A 22,601-nucleotide genomic window follows, 5' to 3' on the forward strand; every position below is an offset into this window, starting at 1 on the left:
TTTGTCACCACAAAAAAATCCAGACAACTTCAGGCTTTAATTTTTTTGTTTAGAAGCTAGATGTAAGTAATATCTACCGTCAGAATATCTAGAACTTAAAGAAAAAGTGCCCTATCACTGCATGATAGGCTTATTTTCATTACTACATAGAATTTTCACTTGATACTCTCTGCACTACCTTTTCAAAAGCATTTTAAATACTCTTCCCATTTGCCTAAGCTTCGAGGCTTCATGTGGCTCACTGTGGCAGGTTGCAGACTGCACAGATGCCTCATCTATGTCAATTTGTAGAGGATCTTTCACTAACTATTTATTTTATCACATGTAGATTTTACTACTTTTTAAAAATATGCCTGGCATCCTACTTTATTGTTGTCATGGGGCCCCTGAGTGAAGTATTTAAGGACCTTAAAAATAAATAGGAAGGGGCCAGCCCGGTGGCGTAGTGGTTATGTTCCCACACTCTACTTCAGCGGCCCGGGGTTTGCAGGTTCGGATCCCGGGCACGGACCTACGCACTGCTTGTCAAGCCATGCTGTGGCAGCATCCCATATATAGTAGAGGAAGATGGACACGGATGTTAGCCCAGGGCCAATCTTCCTCAGCAAAAAAGAGGAGGATTGGCAACGGATGTTAGCTCATAGTTAATCTTCCTCAAAAAATAAATAAATAAAATAAATAGGAAGATAAATCATTTCTTACCCTGACACTTTTTTCTAAGTCCGGTAGAAATGAATAAATAGGGTTTGGAAGCAAGGACTCTGTCCATTCTTGGGCACTTGATGTACTGATTAAGGGCACTAGTTGGGAGAGAGGTTTTACTCTGCCTCCTAAATATGTTATGTTAGAACTGAAACAGGTTGCTAGAATAGAACTTACATCATAGGGAAGCTGAAGTAAAACCCTGGATCCGTAGGTCCGCTGTGTATCTGTGTAATAATCACCGTTGTTTCTCACATGGTCTGCACAGAACCGGGGCAGCTCATTTCCACTGTTGTCTCCATTCAAACAGGACACAACCCCCAAATCCTCTCCAATTCTTACAGGAGACAGTGAATCCCATCACAGTGTCTCTGGGGTCAGCTTACCCAGAGCCTTCGGGATGAGTGCATTGGGGCGTGTGTGATGTTATAGCCCACTCCCAGGACAAATCCCTCTACAGGCTGGAGGCGAAAGGGAACTGGGAGTTAGTGCTTTAGCAGGAATCGAGGCAAAGATCTTAGGCATGTCAGGGAGAGGCTCGGAGGTGTCTGGGGACGGGATTCTAGTTTCTGATGTGATGTATTATGACGTGTTCCTGTGAGACTGCAGACGCATGGTGTTGTCTGCCCTATAATCCCTGCAGAAGTTCTGCAAACTGGTCCCACAAAGCAAGGCATCCGGGTAGTGGTACTCTTTGCTTTCATAAAGCTACTGTTGTGTAAATAAAAATAAGTGTTTAGAGTGGTAGCTTTATTTTCTTTTTCCTCATTATTTCATAAGAGGGAAGCTAGTTGTGTATGCTCTATGCGGTTCTGGGACATTTTATCTAACCCCTTCAGCAACTCTGTGGAGAGGCACTGCTATGTCCATTTTATGAATGAAACTCTTGGGGCTCAAGTTGAAGACACTTGCTCAGTCAGTATCTAGTAAGTAGCAACCCAGTATTTGAATACAGGACTCTGACTCCAAAGCCTTTCTTTGTTTCTAATAGTTTACCACCTGAATGTTTACCTGAGTGCGGATAACCACAGTTTGGCAACACACACTGACCAGAGTTTGGTTTGGAATTGACGATGCATTTTCAAAGCAGGGGTGAGATGAGATGGGTTCCGAGTTTGCAGTGTAGATGTTCTTATAGCTGGGGTTTTTTTTGTTTGCTTGTTATTTGTTTTTCATTTTCTGGTCAGAACTTTTCTAATAGGATATTTTGGAGCCTAGTCCTGCCCCAGAAAGTTTTCGTGTTGAGGTGATGATTATGTTAGTTCTTTTTTTCTTGTTTAGAGGGTATCAAGAGTGATTTATTTTGTACAAAATAGCAGTGATCCTTAAGAGAAAATACGTCCACTGAAAACTCTGAGCTGAGTGGCCAGGCTGTGCTGAACTGTTTGTGGTGTTGTCATTCTGGGCCTTGTGAAATGTCTCGTGAGGTTCTTTCAGGTATTTCTGGGTCAGGCAGCTGAAGCAAGCTGATCCTATTTTAGGTTGTAGGATGGTTGTTGTAGAAATATGAAAAGCTTAAAGGTATGCATTGCTCTAGATTTGTATATAAATCACTTCCAGGTTGATGGGTCCCAATTTAGTGCCCTGAGGCCGTAGGGATGCAATGCTGTGTCACTTACGGCTTCTGGGTCTAGCCTTTATGTCTTCCTCATAGGTCTGCGCAGACTACTGGGCCAAAGGACGATAGAGGGTGGGGTATGAATTATGAAAAGAAATTTCATATGTACTGATGCTTGAAACCTACTGTGACAAGCATCTCTCTCATCCCCAAAAAAGGTGGATTGGTGGATCAATAGAGGAATGGGAAAATGGATAGAGAGATGATAAAGCACATTTTAAAAACCTGTCATTCATAGAACTTAGACAGTGGGTGTATGGGTGTTTACTATATAATTCTTCCAACTTTTCTGTAAGTTTGAAAATTTTCGTAATATAATGTTGGGTGGGGGGCGTGGGGGGAAGAAACGTGATCATTTTTAGCTGTAGAGATGTGGTCAGTTCCAGAAAATATATTTGTGGTGAAGATGGGAGCGAGCAATAAGGCAGAGGCCTCTGCTTTTGATTAGGTCGTGTTTTTGTCTATTCGTTTGTTTTAGACTGGTGAGCACCGGTCGCTGCTAGTGAGGAATCTGAAACTGGCAGGTATAATAGAATAACATGTTTGCATTTCTAAGGCAGCGGCTCCAGTGGTACAATATCACTATTAATATTGACACCAACAACTACCGTTTAGTGAGACTCTATCTTATCCCAGGCCCTGGGCACGTTTATGAAGACTTTCATTTATTTCCAATAACAATGCTAAGGATATGGACACCATTAGGTCTACTTTATGGGTGAAAATCTGAGCTCAGAGAAGTCAAAAGCATGCTGCTCCAGGTCACACACCTGGTTAGGTTTTGATCGACATCAAAGTCTGTACTATTTCCACTAGAATCTCGCTGCTCTAAGTGTGGTCTGGACAGCAGCCTCAGTCTCACCAGGAGCTGGTTCCAAATGCAGGAGGTCCAGCCCCACCCCAGGACTACAGAACCGGGATCTGCATTTTAACAAGCCCCCAGCTGTCCTGTGCGCACATCAGTCTGAGAAGCACCTTACTGGACCACGCTACTCTGGAAATGTGGGACGGTGTCTTTATTTTTCTCCCACTGTAACATGGGACACTTTAGGGTCAGTGCAGACTAGCGTTTGTTTTGTTTCCGAGGTCTAGCTGTGGTGCTGAGCATTGTTAGCCTCCTTCTCAGCAGTCTCAGAGCGAAGCCAGTGAACCAAAGCACAGAGAAAGGAGTTCGGGACCCTCAGTCTGTGTCCCAGCTCTGCCTCTGGTTATCCACATGATGACACTCTGATCTCCCTACCTGTCTGTGACTCTATTCCTTCTTCTACCAAGTGGGAACATCAGTTCTGGCTCTACCTACCTCATGAAAAGGCCAAAAGTGCCTTTAAAAGAAAAAGCAAAAAACAAAACAAAAAATGGCCCAGATGAAAGTGTTAACTATCCTTGTATTAGTGTACGAATCCATTGAGGGTCGTCAGGCTGTGGCTGTTTCGTTTGCACCTACTAAGGTTTGTTTGCATGGCTGATACCACTGTGGGGCAAGTGTTCACTGCTCACGGTTGCTTCCAGGAATGTCTTTACTAAAACCCTCCCTGCATTCCATCTAAGAAGAGGATCTTCTTTGAGAGAGGAGGACTCAATTTCAGGCAAGTGTGTACAAACACACATTGGCTTGAGCCAATGCCACGCCCACCCCTCCACCACCCGAAGCACAAAGTATAAAGCTTAACAGTAGAGGGCCGGCCCTGTGGCTTAGTGGTTAAGTGCGTGCGCTCCACTACTGGCGACCTGGGTTCGGATCTGGGTGCTCACTGAGGCACCGCTTCTCCAGCCATGCTGAGGCGGCGTCCCACGGACAGCAACTAGAAGGATGTGCAGCTATGACATACAGCTATCTACTGGGGCTTTGGGGGAAAATAAAAGGCGGAGGATTGGCAATACATGTTAGCTCAGAGCCGGTCTTCCTCAGCAAAAAGAGGAGGATTAGCACGGATGTTAGCTCAGGGCTGATCTTCCTCTCACACACAAAAAAAGCTTAACAGTAGAGACCATTCACTGAACTACTTTGAGTTACTGTGCCCAACTAGTTACTCCTCACTTACTCCTGATTTAATCCTCACGACAACCTTGAGAGATAGGTCTTTCCCCCATTTCGCAGATAAAGAAAACTGAGACCTAAAGAAGTGAAATGGTGGAATTGAGGCGCTCTTAACTACTAGTTGCTTTCAAGTGAATGTAATTTACCAGAAAACTGTCACATAAAAATTACAAAATCTCCCCGAAAGTTTCATTGTTTCAAACAAGTTTATCTTTTTCTAGCAGTGATTGCCTAGGACTCTAGAAAGAGCAAAGATGACAAGTCACTCATGAAATTAGCTCGGGAAGTTTTTGCTCTGAGCTAAGGAGCGGGTATTCGGGCACCTAACACCCTGTGTATGTCTTTCGTGTCTTCTGATGCATGAACTGGAGAAGGAGAAGAAATGAGAATCAAGGAGCTATTTTGGAAAACATTTTAAGAAAACCTAAAGTATATTCTCTTCTGCAGGATGTTTGCAGCAAAGAAATAGTCTTGTGATTGTAAAAATATTTTTGATAGTTCAGAAATGACCATATATCTATTTTATATTGTAGCATTAGGATAAGATATGCTTTCCTTGGCTAAACTTCTGATGATAAGGAATCCATTGCTCATCTTTACGTCTCCATGTGCTCTTTGTGGACAGAGCTTTGTGTCTTAGGGCTCATGTCCAGGATCCACCTGGCTGGCACTCAGGGAAAGGGGGGTCTGTGGGGTTGCCAAGGGCCCTTGGCTTTGGTTATATGCAGCAGTAGAGTCAATCCTGGAGAAATGGTGACTTGAAATCTCTCTTCATCTTCTGCCTCGTTTCTCCTTCTCCGTTTATATAGAGTTCAGTACACGCATGGACGTGGGAAGTCTGCCCAGAGCTGGGACCGTGAACACGTGGGGATTTGGGAGGCTTTAGAAGGTAAAGGTTAGGAGTACTGGCTTAGGGCTCAGACTGGAAGTAAGTCCCTGGATCTACCACTTAGTAGCTTCATGAACACAAGGCTGCTTCTCTAAGCTTCAGTTTCCTCCTCTGCCAAATGAGGGCAGTTATATGTTTTATATTATCTATTGTATAACTATCATATAATTATTCTGAGGCTCTTATAAATACTGAATAAACAATATTACTTAATATTTAACAAATTTCATGAACCGGTATGTTGGAAGCAAGGGAACATATGGTCGAGTTTCTGGCCTTCCAAGAGATGTAATACTTACAAAGAACTACCATGCAAGGTGGTAAGCCCCAAATAAATGGTACGGAGTGCATCCTAGTAGGAGTTCATGGGAAGGGGTAAAACCTGTAGCTCACTGCTGGGGTGGCCAGGGCAGGCTGCATATTGAGGTTTCTAGGCCTTAACAGCTAGTATTTTCATGGCAGAGTCTGAGCATAAGGTAAGGAGAGAGAAGAGATTCAACTTTCAGAGATGAGAAAGTTCAAGACATATTCAAAGAACCAGTAATGGATGAAGTAAGCCAGGGATCCCCATTCAGACATGCCTTCAAGACTGGCCAGGGCTCCCGAGCTGTTTAATGAGACTGCCATGACTCAGCTCTAGCCAGCTGTGTGCAGACTCAGTGTTGGCACATCCTTCAGTCATTCAAGAGACACAAGAAATCTGGACTTGCAGGTGAAAAGTTCCACTTAGTAAAACATGATGTTGGTCAAATCCAACATGTCTGTGGCTGAACTCAGGTTGTGGGTGGTGAGCGTGTGACCTTGGAGTGGACATATATCCAAGTACTGGGATCATGATAGGTGGAAAAAAGCCCTGGACTGGGACCCGGGAGCTCTGGGATTGATCTGGGCTCTGTGTCCTTCTGTCATCTGTGCCTTAGTTTCCAGAAAGCATTTTGAAAGGAGGTGTGGTTTATAAGCCTGAAGAGTTATAATACTGGCCCTTGCTCTTGTTGCCTCCCCACTCTGGATTTATTTTGTTGTTACATTCTGTAAAGGGACCATTATCTACGGCTGAAAATGGATGAATATCGTGTACGTAAATTAGCATATGGAGACTTGGAGATGGAAACGTGCCAACATCTTCCAAAGAGAAGTCCAGATAACAGGCTACAAGACTGAGCAGCTTTCATGAGAAAAGTAAAGAAAACAATTTCCCTTGGTGCTTGCCACAGAAACGAAGATAAAGGAACTGGAGGACGGATAAAAGTATCCAAAAAACATAAAAGATGAATTGATGGGAAATGCTGGTGTGATCACTGAAGGGGCGAGAGGTGGAAAAAGTCACACTGTAAAAAAATAAAGTAAAATGTGGAAAAAGAATGGAGCAATAGTCATGGAAAAAAAAGTGAGATCACATAAAAACTTGCAAGAGTGGCCTGGAAAAAATAAGGCTTTATGAGTTTAGCATGAGGATTCTATTCTTACCACCTGTGGAGGGTAATTGGCATTGGCTGACTAGAGGTTTGTTTTGCCTTCTTGGCAGGAGCCGAATTGTTATGTTAATATTCCGCTGGCTGAGTGTTAAGTACTGACTTGGAATAGAGCCAGTTTTGCAGAAGGGAAAATTCCCAGCATCGGGTTCTTACTCTGACCACTGAGTTCTTTACAAACTTCAGACTTCACACTCAAATTCTAAGAAATAATTAGTATCATGGCAGATATTTCCAGAATTGTGCGAAAGGAATAGAGTTTCCACTAGGGATTCTCTCTCGTAGCTGCTTTACGGGCAGGCGGTGTATCTGGCCAAGGTTCAGGCACAGGAGCCCATTTGGGGATAACACAGCATCATTGCACAGCTCCCAAGGGCCCCCCACCATTTGCATTTATCTGTGCGTTCTCTTCTCCATTAACATTGGCTTCCCCTGAGAGGTCATTCCACTGACCTGGCTCTGAAAATATTTTAATTGCCTTGAACAGGATGAGGCGAAAACCCTAGGGTACTTAGATTGGAATGGCCTAATAGTCAATGCATTATTCAAATGAATTTTTTCTAATTTAAGAATTATTGAGTCATTTGTTGGATTATATTTTTTTCCTTTTTAGGAGGCAGACTCTAAATTTCTAAGACCTCCTACAAAATGAGCTTCCTTATGGTCTATTGCCTCCAGATAGCTGATTTCAGCTAGGTGCTGGGTGAAAACTTAAAGATTGAACTAATTTACACTAATTTGTGACTTACTCCTGACCCCTTAAAAGTTGCAGTCTTTAGGATTGCAAAAATAGATTTCTTCTTAATTGCAAATGAGCCTGTAATTGCAAATAATTTCACACCTCCTCCAACCACCCCACCTCTGTAACCACCTTCTTCAGGTTGTTTCCTCAATTCACAGTCTTTTCTCACTTTTACTCAAAAAAGTGTGATAATGTGACTTATTTTAATGATGTCTTTTATGGCAACAACCCAGGAATTTGGTTAAAATACCACATAATTAAGCCCATGTGGTAACCACAAGGTTTATATATCTAATAAAGAAAATCCATGTAAATAATATAAAAGTTTGTGAGCCAGTGAGTCTACTTGACACATTTTCTTCCCAGGAGCAAATTTGGCAAGTAGAGCTATGAAAACCCATTAGGTCACTAGGATATCATTTGGGCAACCACCTCAAATTCCGGAATATTCTCTGAGCCCCATTTCAGTATACAGTATGATATCTAAGTGTTATCTAATTCAGGGACTTTCAAACTATGCTTCCATCAAACATTGATTTCCACAACATGGTCTAGGGTTTAACACCGCTAAAACTGAACACTGCAGGAGAGGTTAATTAGCATGTCAAATTCCCTAACCAGAGTTCATACCACAGAGGTGGTTAACACAAAGCCTTCTAATATCACTATCTCTACTTACCCCAAGGTTTGATAATTAGCATAAGCTGTATTAGAGATGATTTTTGTTTGTTTGTTTGGTGAGGAAGATCGACCCTGAGCTAACATCTGCCAATCCTCCTCTTTTTGCTGAGGAAGCCTGGCCCTGGGCTAACATCCATGCTCATCTTCCTCTACTATATGGGATGCCACCACAGCATGGCCTGACAAGTGGTGGGTCGGTGCGCGCCCAGGATCCAAACTGGTGAACCCCGGGCCACTGCAGTGGAGCGCGCACACTTAACCACTTGCACCACTGGGCTGGCCCCTAGAGATGATTTTTAATTGAGAAAATGGATGATGTTCACGCAGAGGGTAGGATAGAAAGATGTGTATCAGTCCCTCTGTCCTTGCACGTGGACATGGGCGTGTGCCAGCCAGGGTTTGGCCAGTGAAAGAAACCACTCTAGATATTTCAAGTAGGAAGGGATGTAGCCCAGGGATTTAAAGTTACACAGACCTATTGGGAGCTCTGGGGAAGTGAAGGTCAGAGAAGCTGCTTTGAAGAATTCAGGAAATCAGGAAATTAAGGGCAGCTAATGATCTGCCCTTAGTGGGTGATGCTGAGGGAGGTACCGGAAAGCCACTCCCAAAATCTCATGTGTACTCTTTGCAGAAATGCATACCCCTGGCTGCAGCTGCTAATGGGGAACATGGTTTATCCCTCTCTTTTACCTTCTAAATCTCACTTGAGGGCTTCTCATTGACGGAATATAAACCAGAACTCCTGCTAGCAAGGGAGTTTTTGAAATGTAGCTTCCTGGCCTTTAGCCCCATCTAGAAAGGGAGAATCTAGAAGAGCAGGGATGATTTTGATTGTTAACAAGCAGTATCAGGCATAGGATGTACATATCTGACCAGAGCAGCATCCCTTTGAAGCGATGTCTTAGATCTAGAACAGCACTTTCTGCAATTATGAAAATGGTCTATATTTGCACTGTCCAATATGGTAGCCACAAACGCCATGTGGCCACTTGAAATGTGGCTAGTGCAACTGAAGAATTGAATTTTTAGTTTTAATTAACTTAAATTTAAATAGCTACATGTAGCTCATGGCTACTGCATTGGGCAATGCAGGTCTAGAACTCTTTGCTCCTGGGCCCCCTCTCCCATTCCATTTTGTTGTTAGTGTCATGGAGTCGATTCCGACTCCTAGCGACCCCTGTGTACAGCAGAGTGGAACCCTGCCTGGTCTTTTTGCCTCGTCCTCTCACCTACCCGTGCTGTATCAGACAATGCTCCGCTGCTGTTCACAGGGTTTTCATGGTTAGTTTTTTTCTGGAGTGGGTGGCCAGGTCCTTCTTCCTAGTCTGTCTTAGTCTGGAAGCTCCACTGAAACCTGTCCACCATGGGTGTATTTGAAATACAGGTGGCATAGCTTTCAGCATCACAGCAACACAGCTGCCACATTATGACAACCGACAGACAGATGGTGTGGTTCCCTGACGGGGAAACAAAATTGGGCCCCGGCAGTGAGAGCGCCGGCTCTTAACCACTAGACCACCAGGGTTGTCTTCCCATTCTATTAAACAGAAGCTATTGCCTGCTCTGACCTGAAGTGCCCCTCATCATGCCATTTGAATATTTGTTGTATTTATCGTGTATTGAAGGTACTTGTTAGAATGACTGTCTCATGGAGTTGGGGGGAGGGTTTCGCTGAGCTTATAGTACTGGCTGTCTGACTGCTTTTTGCGCCAGCTTGCTAATGAACAAAAACATTTGTTGTATATGTGGCCGAATTTGGTCTAAGACTTGCTTTCACCTTAACCTACAATGATAGCAAGGTGGTGAGGAGGCTCCTGGTGTTTACTGACAGAACCTAATAATGCGACAGCCAATTTAGCCTGATCAGTTTGCAACATACACTTTTCTCCCAGAAATGTTTCTCAGACTTTCAGAATCTGCAGTATCTTTGCTGTTAGCAAACATTAGCAGATGACAAAACAAAGACTACATAAATATTAATATAAAAATCCAGATAAGGTAGTTGCCCTCCAGTGAACTTTTTCCTAGTGTGAGCATATGCTCATGGTATTTTTTAAAAATTCAAACACGTAATACAAATTTCCTTGCATAAAATTGTTCCTAATTTATATGGTTGAATCTACATTTCATAATGTCACAAAGACAGACCAGTATTCTACAAAAAAGAACCCTGACTAGGGGTTGCCCCGTGGCATAGTGGTTAAGTTCTGCACGTTCCGCTTTGGAGGCCTGGGTTCATGGGTTCGGATCCTGGGCACGGACCTATACCACTTGTCAGCCACACTGTGGCGGGGACCCACATATAAAAAAAGTGGAGGAAGATTGGCACAGCTGTTAGCTCAGGGCTAATCTTCCTCAACCAAAAAAAAAAAAAAATCCGTGACTGCCACGTGTTCTACCATTTGGAGAACCACAAGCCTACTTGCTCTATATATAGGCATTTACAAGCTCCTCTCTATTGAGTCTCCCAAAGTGCCCAGTCTAATACTGGACGAAAGGAGGTGATTTTGTGAATGCATGACACATATTTTTCAGCTGTACTGAAAAGAACATTAGCAAATGAAACTCTTTATTATTTATTTGCCTATTAGATAAAGAGAAAACTGATGGTTTGAATGTTACTATTTTTCATTTTTCTCACACTTGAACATTTTCTAACTGCCTTTCTGCATTTGTCATCCTTAAACAACTGGTCACAAGATCTCAGAAAGTGGTGTTACTTATTAATTATTAATTCAGGAACTGAGTATCTTGGAAAGGATACCACATTATTTTTTAAACATTCATGGAATTCAATTTACACAAACTTTGGCATCCTCGTTAATTATCTCTTTACCTGATGGTGGTAAAACTAGTTTGAAGCTGTTTTCCGAATTCTATAAATTCTATCCCAAGGGGAAAAGCCTAAGGAAACCGGTCACTAGGGCATATGCTTAGTGAGCAAAACTTCATACTCCTGCTTTCTGGATTATTCTTTGGCCTCAACACAATTCATATTTATACAATTGCATGTAGGACATCGTGGGGTTAGTGATTTGCAGTTCCAGTGATTGTAGATGTTACCTTGGATCACAGCCCCTCTGCATTAGATGGTCACTTTATTTTATTTATTTATTTTTTTGTGAGGAAGATCAGCCCTGAGCTAACATCCATGCCAATCCTCCTTTTTTTGCCCAGGAAGACCGGCCCTGAGCTAACATCTATTGCCAATCCTCCTCCTTTTTTTCCCCAAAGCCCCAGTAGATAGTTGTATGTCATAGCTGCACATCCTTCTAGTTGCTGTATGTGGGACACAGCCTCAGTGTGGCTGGAGAAGCGGTGCGTCGGTGCGTGCCCGGGATCCGAACCCGGGGCCCCAGTAGCGGAGCACGCGCACTTAACTGCTAAGCCAGGGGGCCGACCCTAGATGGTCACTTTAATGTTGACCAAGGGGTACATTGGAGGGAGGGTCACCAGGGTGGGAAGTGTGTGTCAGTTCGTGGAGGATGTCTCTCCTTACAGCTCAGCATGGAGGTTGGGGGAGGGGGATGGAAAACAGCTGCTCCTTGGATGCCTGTGAGGAAACAGGCTATTTGTATGGGTTACAGCTACTCAGATCACCCACCAGGCGTGGGGAGAAGGACCACAGAGGGACAGGAAAGGGCTCAGTCCAGAAATATTGACAGTCTCCTCTTCTAGATGCATTTGGGACCCTGTCATTCCGCCTCTACATTACCATACTAATGGACTTTTCTCATTTAGGGGACTCCCTCATTTAGTGCCTTATAACTCACATTCCCTCAGACAGGCTGGTGTTCTCACCAATCAGACTGCGTATGCATTGGTCCTACTGGCTCAGCACACTGGTGGGACTAACGGGTGATGATAATACCCATAATACTCAATGATTGACATGACAAGATGTGACTTTCAGATTAGCCCGCACATTCACATGGTGAGTCTCATTCAGCTTCTTGTAAAACCGTGTTAGGCTTAGACACAAAACTAAAGACTCACCCATCAAAAGCTGTCAGCTCAGAGTGTGCTGCCGTGATAACTTAATTTATATTAAAATAAAACGGTCACTTTCTTCAGTTTAATCATTACACCTTTTGGTCTTAGCTGTGAGGAGGACTTAGATTACAATAAGTGTGTGTCTTCTAGGGTTTTTCTTGAGATGAGTGGATGCTCCCAGATTCTCGTCTTCTCAACAGAGCCTAACAACTCGTAGTACAGTTCACAGGTTCAATCAGTGTGCCAAAGTGGGTCCTGAAAATCTCTGTGTTCTTCCTGCCCCAGTAAAATTTGGTGATGCTGAAACAGTCTATTTTGATTCTTAAACTGTAAAAAACAATCTAATGAATGATGAAGCATGACCTATTAGGCGCTTTTGCTTGATTTTGAATTACTTGTTTACATGGATTCATAGTGGAATTGGTTGGCTTTTTACAAGAGTGATTAAAAGGGCTTCTGGGTTGTATTTCCTAAACAGGATTTGCAAGGCTTTTAATGCTTTAAAAGGCAAAGTTGGAACCAAACTGAGCTGTCTGTCAAGGTTTTTTTTCCCCCTGTTAAGCAGACTTGAAATTGTTCTTGGAATCAAATTGATCTTTGATTGCTAAAGGGAGCTGTGGCTGGTGCTTTCCAAAAAGCAGACACCATGCTCCTTTGTTATAGTGCTAATACTGATCCCCCCACCACCTTTACCTAGGGATGCAGAGAGGCACTGGTAAAGCCCTCTCATCTTATCTCTTTGCAGGCTTGTTGATCGGTGCTGGCTGTGCCCTCTACCCCTTGGGCTGGGACAGTGAGGAAGTCCGGCAGACTTGTGGCTACATTTCTGGCCAGTTTGACCTGGGTAAGTTGTCGTCATCAATGGCACTCCTTTTAGAAAAGAACGTTATCTCATCTTTCATAGAAGCAGAAGATGGAAAAGGGATGGAGAAGACAAACACATCCTGGTATTGCAACCAGCAGTCATGTGTAATAATAGGTGTACATTCATTTATCCATTTATTCAGTGTAGAGTTATTGATAATCTACTGTTTACCTGCACTATGGGATGTATTGTAAATACAAAGAAAAGAGATCGCCCTGCTCTGAAGAGTTTATATTCATTGATTAATTCATTCAAAATCATGTATTTATTACTCATTGCATGTGCTAAAAATAGCTCTGTGGAATTCACAGTCTATCTGAGAAGATAAAGCAAACAAAATGATCAAGGAAATGACAGTAAAGGTTAAGGAACCCAAAGCAATTTCACTCCAGGGTAATAAATAACTTTGTGAAAAGGATGAGCATTGAGCTGGGTCTTGAACAGAAGGATGCACGTGGATTATCTGGCCGTAGACAGAAGCATCTTGCAGGCCAGGATTACAGTATAGCAGAGGCACAAGGGAGGAATGGGAGAAGCTCATCAGCAGACCATAGAACTGAGCAGAGTGAGAAGCAGGAGAGATGTGATTAAATAGGTGCGAGTTCACACGTTGATGAAGGCCTCATGAGTTTTTCTGTGTACTAATCAGAAAATTTTGGATTTTTTTACTTGTACGTATAGTATTACCTACTTATTTAGCATTCTATAAAAATTTTTTGCATAGTACTACATGGTTTGCACCATTATAGTTTGTAATGATTAGATAATATTTCACTGGGTTGATAAACCTACATTTACTTAACCACTTCTTTCTTTCTAGTTGGGCATTTAGTCTATTCCGGTTTCTGTTATTTTAAGACATATCATAATGAGTAGTTTAATGAATATAAGTCTTTTCTTAACTGAATTATTTTCTTAGGTTGTTTTTCTAGAATTGGTGTTACTGGACCAAAGACTATGAACCCATAAAACACTTATTGCCAAATGACAGCAAATATATTTCCCCCTACTATATGGATAGGCTAAGTTTTTGACAATTAGTGCATAGTGAGTTACTGACTTAAACATCCACTTTTCACATTAAATATTTCACTTTAAGGAGAAAAATTCCAATGGCAGTATTACTATATCCCAAATCATTTAAAAAACTTGTTAGAACTTCTATGGAAAAAAATTTTCTGTTAGGTACTGAGAAGAATGGACAGATATGACACCAGATCAAAAGTCTGTGAATTTGAAAATGAAGCAATTTTTGTTTGACCCAATGGATGGCAAACACCTTGCTTCCCTCAAAATAATACTGGCTCTTTTGGTAGAGAAGACCATGCTCTAAATACCACCTAATTTGCATGGATAAAAAATAAGAGATTTTCCACTGCCCATTTTTCCCTCCTTGTTGACGAAGCTTTCTTAAGTCTGGATTAGTTTGTGATGGCCATAAATGCAGAGACGGGAAAAATGCTGGCACAAAGTTGATGGTCAGCTTTTGTTTTTTTTGGAAGGCAAATTGTTTCCAGGGGAGATATTTTAATACAGTGTTTGGTATTTTTCTTTCTCTGGTGTTTGAGGCGTTTTTGGCTGTTTCATACAGGCCTCGACTTGATTAGAATACTGTTCTCGCTGATCTCTTGCTATTGTGTGTTGCTGTATTAATTAGCAGGTTATAATGAAACTCAGATCTTGTTTTTGCAATTTTCATTACTGCACCCCAGTATTTAATAGCTTCTCAGCATTGTGAATTAAAAATTTGAATGTCAAATTTAAACTTAAAAAAAAAAACACTTGCCTCTTTACTAGTGATAATAATTTCTTATGTTATTAAACTCACTAAAGCCATTTTAGCAATTTGAAAAACTGTAGTGTTGTTTTAATTTCTGCCTTTATATTTTTAAATTTCTCTTAGATTGGATGATGAGAGGGAAAATCAAAACCGGTATCATCTTAAAATGGTTCTAGTTCCCCTGAATAAGTGGTTTGGATGTATCAAGTTCGGTTTCTCCAGTTACTATTATATTTGCAGACTCCGTGATCTTTTCTTTCAAAAGACCTAAAGAGAAACTGAGGCACAGAGATATCACTATGCCTGACCCACCTAACTTCCTGTGTTTTCTGTCTTTATAAAATTATTACTATTCCCCTGAACACTGATGAAGGCTGAAGAACTTCAGTGAATGAGTGAAGTCACAGATTATGGAGCAAACTTGGGAGAGAACCTAGGACTGGGGCTGGGAGCCATAGTATGCATGTGAGGGTAGCATTCTCAGTAAGGATGACTCTGGGGCCCAGGTTTAGTGGCATACACGCTGCTTGCTGCAGCCACACCCTGCCTCTGCCACTTCTGAAAATCCAGCTTATTTCTGCCTCCTCTCAGTGGAGACAGTGTGTGGACACATCCTCCTTCCAAGGATTAGGACATATTAATGTTATTAAGGTTCATGCCCTCCTTATTGTGGAATATGGGTCACTTTCTTGGCATGCTGTTATTGAAATGTTGTTATTCTCTCTAGAGGACATCCTGGAAGAAATAATTGCTTTTGTTCCCACATGGAAGATTGCTTGAGTGCCTTCATTCAATTATTCAGCCAACAAATATTTATGCGATGGTTACAATGTGCCAGGCCCTGTGCTAGGTGCTGGCGATATGGTATAAGCAAGGAATTTAAACAGACACTATTCGTCGCCCTCAGGGAACATCAAAACTAGCAGGAGAGGCAGATATTCAAAAAGATGATATACATGGGAAGTGTGTTAGAAAGGACAAAGTGTCAGGCACTGCAGTGGGCATCATGGTTGCCTTGCCAATATTATTCCACTCTTGTTGGTGAATCTGAGCCAGAGGTTGGCAAACATCTCTGTAAAGAGCCAGATAGTGACTATTTTCAGCTTTGTGAGCCATCTGATCTCTATTGCAACTATTCAGCTCTGCAGTTGTAGCATGAAAGACGATTCATATATGAATGGGTGTGACTGTGTCCCAATAAAACTTTATTTACAAAAACAGATGGCGGACCTGTGGTTTAAAGATCCCTGATCTCAATCAAAGCACACCCCTGACATGTCAGAAATATCTTCATTCCAGATGTGCTCATTTATTGATCCCTTCAGCCCCCAGGGCGGCTGCTCAGGACCTAGGGCAGTCCAAGACTCTGCTCTGAGCAGCCCCATCCAATTATCCTACTATGCCATATAAATATTACAATTTTCTTGTTTTGTGGCGTTGTGAAATAAGGTGGCAAGCACTGTAAATTAAGCTTGGTCATCCCACCTCTTAACACCAGATGGGATGGGAAGGCTTAAACCCATTTGGGCCAGTGAGACTGAAGGAGATGTTTCCAGAGGTTTCTGAGGAAGAAGGGAAGAAGGGATCTCAGGGAGAGGCACCGGAAGCCGTGCTCTCCCTCTCTCTGGCAGCCACCTCTGACCGGGTAGAATGGCAGGAGCAAGCAGCCTGTGGGGCCAGAGGTGGGCAGAGAAACCAGCCTGTGGTTCAGTCATCCCTGAAGCAGGCCTTCCCTAGGAATTTCCAGCCTTGCTGGCACACAGTAATTCATTTCTATGTTGGGTCAAGTTTGAGGCATGCTTTCTCTTACTTGCAGCTGAAAGCAGCCTGACTGGTATTTTGTTTAGTTGCTATATCACCATTCGAGGGGACCTGACCTCATCTGGGGGCTCTCTAAGGAAGTATTATTTTCAGCTGAGCCCTCAAGGCTGAAGAGGATTTAGGTAGATAAAGAGTGAGTGTGAGTGTGTTTTGGGGGGGCATGAAGGTAGGTTACAGGGCAGGAAGAAGAGCCAGGAAGGAGCCTGAGTAGGTACACTGGAGGGGGTAGGAATACTTGGAGGGGTAGAAAGAGCCCCCCAGGGAAAGAACCTTTAAACTGAGTCCAAAAATTTACATAGTAGTTAGGTAAGGAAGGGACTTCATAAAAAGTTCACACTTGTGGTTGTAATGTAATGTGGTAGGAGTCTGATAGAATCTACTTTTAAAACTGCCTCCTTTCTTCAGAAAGGAGATTTGGGGAGAATTTTTTTCTATGCCTTGAAAACAATTTTATAAAACTATTAATTATTTCTCAAGCATCTTAATATTTTATCAAGTGTAGAACCTTGAAGCGGTTTTGCAAAAATACCGACTTTTACAAATCGAAGATTGTTCCTCTGCTTACCTTTGGATCATACTTATCTATGAAGAAGCAAGGAGCGGATCTGAATACACACATTTTTAAAATAGAGAAACAAGAGTCCAAACAGGCTACCTAATGAATTTCTAAATTCTCCCACTGAAATTGTATAGCTTGCCTTGACGGTAGCTCTCAACCTTTAGCATTAGAATCAGAGGTAGACTTGTTGAGAATGTAGATTTTTAGTTTCTATGCCCCCAAAATTATGATTCTCTCGTTTGTATTTTAAACAGGCACCCCAGGTAATTCTGTTGCAAGTGGTCAGCAACCATACTTTCAAAAAAACAGCCCTAATTTATATAAAAAAATTAATTTTTTGTACTTTTCTAGAATTTAGTTTAAGAAATATTCATTTTGTTTTATATAAATTAGGATGCTCTAGCTTTAGGTTACAAAAATCTGACTCAAACTGGCTTAAACAAACAAAGAAGACATTTAAGATCTCTTATTACAAGGTCAGAGCTAAGGTGAGCTGCAGATTTGACTGATCCAGGGGCTCAAAGATGTTGTCCATCCCAAAGCTGGCTTCATCCTGAGGCTAGTTCTCTCGGTCATAAGATGATTGCATTTGGCACTTGGGGCTCTAAGCATCCTTGTTCATGTCAGATAGGAGAGGGCGAGCTTCTCCCCCAAATAATGAATAACAGTCTCTTTCCTCAGTCTAGTTGGGCCAACTTTGTCATGTGTCCACTCTTGAATGAAGAACTGCCACCAGGGGAGACCGTGTACTAATTGGCTTCTTATGGTCCAGCTTGGATGTGTTCAGAGTTTTGTAGAACCAGATTTTACTGAGAAGTAGTGGTATTTGTAAGTGGAAGATGAGGCTAAGAAGAGAAAAGGCTGGGGCCGGCCCGGTGGCGCAAGTGGTTAAGTGCGCGCGCTCCGCTGCGGCGGCCCGGAGTTCGCTGGTTCGGATCCCGGGCGCGCACCAACGCACTGCTTGGCAAGCCATGCTGTGGTGGCGTCCCATATAAAGTGGAGGAAGATGGGCACAGATGTTAGCCCAGGGCCGTCTTCCTCAGCAAAAAAAGAGGAGGATTGGCAGATGTTAGCACAGGGCTGATCTCCTCACAAAAAAAAAAAAAAAGAAAAGGCATCTCATCTGTCTTTCTTTTGTTGGACTTCGATGCCCTGTGCTCCTTCCATCGTGAAGTCTGTGATTGTGGACAAAGGGTCAGTAATGGTTTGTGATGTGTAAGTGATAACAATGTGATTTTATTTATTACTTTTTAAAAGAACAAAACAGTACAAGTGGTAAGAATAATGTGTAGTGTAGCACAGCATCTTCACATAATAAAAGCCCAGTAGATTTTTGCTATTATTATTCACATTATTTATACAGGACCATTTTTAATGAATATTGTTGATCGATTTTTATTCTTCCTTTTACATTCCATAACAGTAGGTCTAGATTTACACATTAAGCATAAGGTCTTTATAATCAGGTTGTCCAATTGATTTAATTCATGCCTCAGAGATATTTTCATCCACCAAAGACTTTTATAATTATATCCTTATGATCAAAAGTAGTGTTTCAATTAATTTGTCTTGCTAATTTGCCAAGTAAATTTGAGTAATTATTGCTTTCATTTTGCTATTTAATTTGATTAAGAAGCCATCATGTTTCCTGTTCTTGAAATTGTGCTCTTGGCTTCTCAAGAACAGTACCAGGAACTCGGAAAACTCAAAGCCTCTCAGGGTTGGAAAAGATGAGAGTCTGTTTCTTCCAAATTTTCAGTTCAGTGAAGAAATCTCTTCTATCTAATCTGAGCAGGGACCATCCCACATCTCTTTGGACACATCTGCTTTAACTCTTTGACTCCTGACTCACATTTTCTCTTCTCTCAAATCTATTCGCACTTGAGAAAAAACAATTTTTTGCGAGTTCTGGGGAGGTCAGTGGGCAAAAATGGGAACAAAAATAGAAAATTGGTTTTCTGAGCTTTTTCAAGCTTGGTGTTAGTGAGTGCTTCTTAAACTGAGTGACCCAGTTTTTCTGATGGCTACACAGAGGCCTCTATTTCTGCAGATAACAACAGGGGAAGCTGCTGTCCGCTTCTGTAGCATTTAATAAAATAAGCCTCGCTTTGGCCAGAAGTTAGAAGGCTTCTGTTGCTTCGGTGGACTTTTGAGGCGGCTTCGTGCTCAGGCAGCTGTGGCTCTGCCCCACGGCTTCGGGCAGCTGAGTTGGTGCTGGCGCAGGGCTTGCCCACCAGGTGCCTGTGGAGAGCCCCAGATAGTATCTGTCCCTCAGTTCGGGAAGAGACTCCTAGCCCTTGATGAGTTTCTTGTCATTGCTTAAAGTAAATTTATGATTCCATTCTGAGGTTGCTGTTTGAGACACTGGTTAGCAATAAGGCGTTGAATATGCATTGAGATTTAGACAAATTTAAAGTCTTCAAAGCAGCCATAATGCCCCGCCTCCATGGCTATTAACTGGATCTGTTCCAGACTTTTGACACTGAAGTCCAAGTTGCTGGGAGTCATTCAGAAAGTTCAGCAGGAGCCTGTGTTCCCTCCTACAGAGCTCTAGTGCAGGAGGATGACAGAGGAAAGCCAGGAAGCTGCTGTGAGTTAAACCAGGGCTCAAACTGAGTAGGCTCAGGGGACACTCTGGAATGTGATGCTAGACATGATGCTGGGAAACTGCCACAGGCAGAGGAAGCCAACTTGGTTAGTGATGAAGTGATGGAGCAAAGTGTCCAGGTACCTCTAAGGAAAAAACAATCAGCTTTTCTGGTCACTCAGCCTTCTTTGAGACCTCTTTTCATGAGATGAAGCATTTTCTGCGTTCATCCCAGGAAGTGGGGAGAAGAACCAATTCATTTGAGGGGCATGAATTCAACCTGCCCATTCCAGTGGGATCATGATAACAACATTAGAGCCTGAACATTTCCACTTTAAGTTACAGCTTCCTAAATGCTTCTAGTCCTATATTCTGTATAATCATAGATCCAATTCTATCTGCTTCCCTAAATACATCTTTGCAGGTTCCAGGTGAACCTATGGGACGGGATTTTTGCAACTTCAGTGTGTATCTCAGTGTTTAGCCCACAGCAGTATTCAATAGATTTATTTATTCAACAAATATTGATTAAGCACATTCTAGGTACCAAAAATTGTGCCACATACTTAGGATGAAATTATAAATAAGGTAGACATGATCCTTACCTGCATGTCACATATCTGCCATCTACTGAATAGTTAAAGGAAGGGAGGGAGGGAGAAAGGGAGGATGAGAGGGAAAGAAGGAGGAGAGGAAAAAAGAGGGAGAAACCTTATCGCTAATTTTTGCCATCATGTTTCTGTATATGCTTGGCCACTGATATCCTGGTGAGAATCATAGCATTACTCTCTAAGGGACAATCGCTTAACCATCTCTCAGAAAAAAATCAAGTTCAGGGTCATAGTTTAAAGAACCAAATGCCCTGATAGATGAAAAAAGAAATTGCTGTAAATCTTTCCTTCCGAAAGTCTTTTTTGGTTTGGTTTTTTCAGAGCAGGATCATTCCCATTCTTGTAAGAATGCCTTTTTAAAACCTAATTCAGTGGCTTGTAGTGATCTGCAGCAGTGAAATTCAGTGATTGCAGAAAAAATGAAATTCTCTTAGAAAACCTGTGGGAAATAGTATTCCTCAAGATATGGCCAACCAAACTATTGGAAAAAAATATGCTAATCTCTCTTTTAAAGGCTAATCTCTCTTTTAAAGATTCTTCATTTTTTTCAATGTGATCCTTTTGTAAAAACAAAAAATAAATATACCTGTTATGTACCTTTTTAGATATAGTTTACTTAAGCGACTTTAGAAAATTGAACTATTTAATTCTAATTATTCTTTTGTATTATGAGCTCTTAACTATTTCCTAGTATGTTTCACTTGAATGTTAATCTGAGAGTAGAAATGCATTCATTTTAAGTTTAACTGTTTGTGATGTTTTAGATCGTCTCAGGGATGAACTTTGTTCAATTGACTATATCAACAATATCTATAAGAAAGAAAGGACAGGGGCCGGCCCAGTGGCGCAAGCGGTTAAGTGCGTGCACTCCACTGTGGCGGCCCGGGGTTCGCCGGTTCGGATCCCGGGCGCGTACCGACGCACCGCTTGTCGAGCCATGCTGTGGCGGTGTCCCATATAAAGTGGAGGAAGATGGGCACGGATGTTAGCCCAGGGCCAGTCTTCCTCAGCAAAAAGAGGAGGATTGGCAGATGTTAGCACAGGGCTGATCTTCCTCACAAAAAATAAATACATAAATAAAATATAAGTACATAAATAAACAAGAAAGAAAGGACAGTTAAGACAAATGGGCTATATGAACATCATCTTGAATAAGTCTGTAGATTTTATTAAAATTTTCTGGTAGTTAAGGATGTGAAGCTAATCTATTAATTAAGAAGAAGAACCTGCCCTCCTCCCCCACCCATCCCAAGCTGACTTCTTCGGATAATGTAATGCAACCCTGTTGGGAAGTCTCCTACCTGCTCCCTGCCCTCAAGGAGATTCCAGCTGAGAGCTTTATCACAGATTTATCTTAGACCATCCTCTATCTAATTATATCTTCGTTCAAAATAGTAACACTGAGGAAAGACCATTCACTGATGTTGTTGGGAGATTTGTCTATATGAACATTAGAAGAGAGTTCTTTCAAATGTTTATGTTATGATGCTTAATCCCAGGAGAAATATTTCTGCCCCAGAATGGAGAAATCGTGAGTGTGCTAACTCCTGTGTGACCTTACTGTGTCGTTATTGCTTTTGTTCTGTAATAGAAGATAGAAAGTAGCCACTTCCTCTTAACAGGTCTCCTGCTAGGAAAGGACTATTTGTAAGCATTATTGATTAATAAACCTATCAAAAGTGTTTTTAGAATAAAACCAAAAATATAACAAAGTAATTAATGCTGATCTGACTTCTAACCTGACTTTTAACCTGGTAGAATGTTGACAAAAACTAATAAATATAGAGAATTTGTAGAGAAGAACTCATGTATCAGAAATTTCCATATGAATGAATTATTCCAGATAAATGAATTTTCCCCTTAAACGAATAGTTAATGGAATTACAGATTGGATTTGAATCTCAATTTGACTCCCCAGCAACTGTTTGATTCTGGGCAAGTTATTTGAGCTCTCGAAACTTCAGTTCTTGAGTCTTTAAAAGGGAATGACAGTACCTACTTCACAGGCCTGTTAAAAGGATTAAATGTGATTGTGGAAGGTGCTTTGCACTTGGAAGACATACTATAAATATTAGTCCCTCCTTTCTACCTTAAACACCAACATGTTTCCTATTGTGATCATGTTGAAATAGTTTTAGGGTGTGTTATATACTTTTCCGTCATTTGAGCCAGAATATATATAAAACATATAAAAAACATAAACCAGCCTTGTTTTTAATCATTAGTGGTTATGCTATCATATG

The 22,601-nt window shown here is 41.7% G+C and overlaps 1 protein-coding gene across 3 annotated transcripts in view; it reads left to right on the forward strand.

The window, feature by feature from the left end:
• Positions 1-22,601, forward strand: part of LHFPL6 (LHFPL tetraspan subfamily member 6) — a 276,970-nt gene that overhangs the window by 236,235 nt on the left and 18,134 nt on the right. For all 3 annotated transcript variants that reach the window (XM_087436135.1, XM_087436134.1, XM_004443176.3), the window contains one exon: positions 12,881-12,979. In XM_087436135.1, coding sequence (XP_087292261.1) covers positions 12,881-12,979 — 99 coding nt within the window. The remainder of the gene's footprint in view (positions 1-12,880; positions 12,980-22,601) is intronic.

This window comes from Ceratotherium simum, chromosome 10 (genome assembly GCF_057802395.1).
Source record: "Ceratotherium simum simum isolate JZ-2026a chromosome 10, ASM5780239v1, whole genome shotgun sequence".
Lineage (NCBI taxonomy): Eukaryota > Metazoa > Chordata > Mammalia > Perissodactyla > Rhinocerotidae > Ceratotherium > Ceratotherium simum.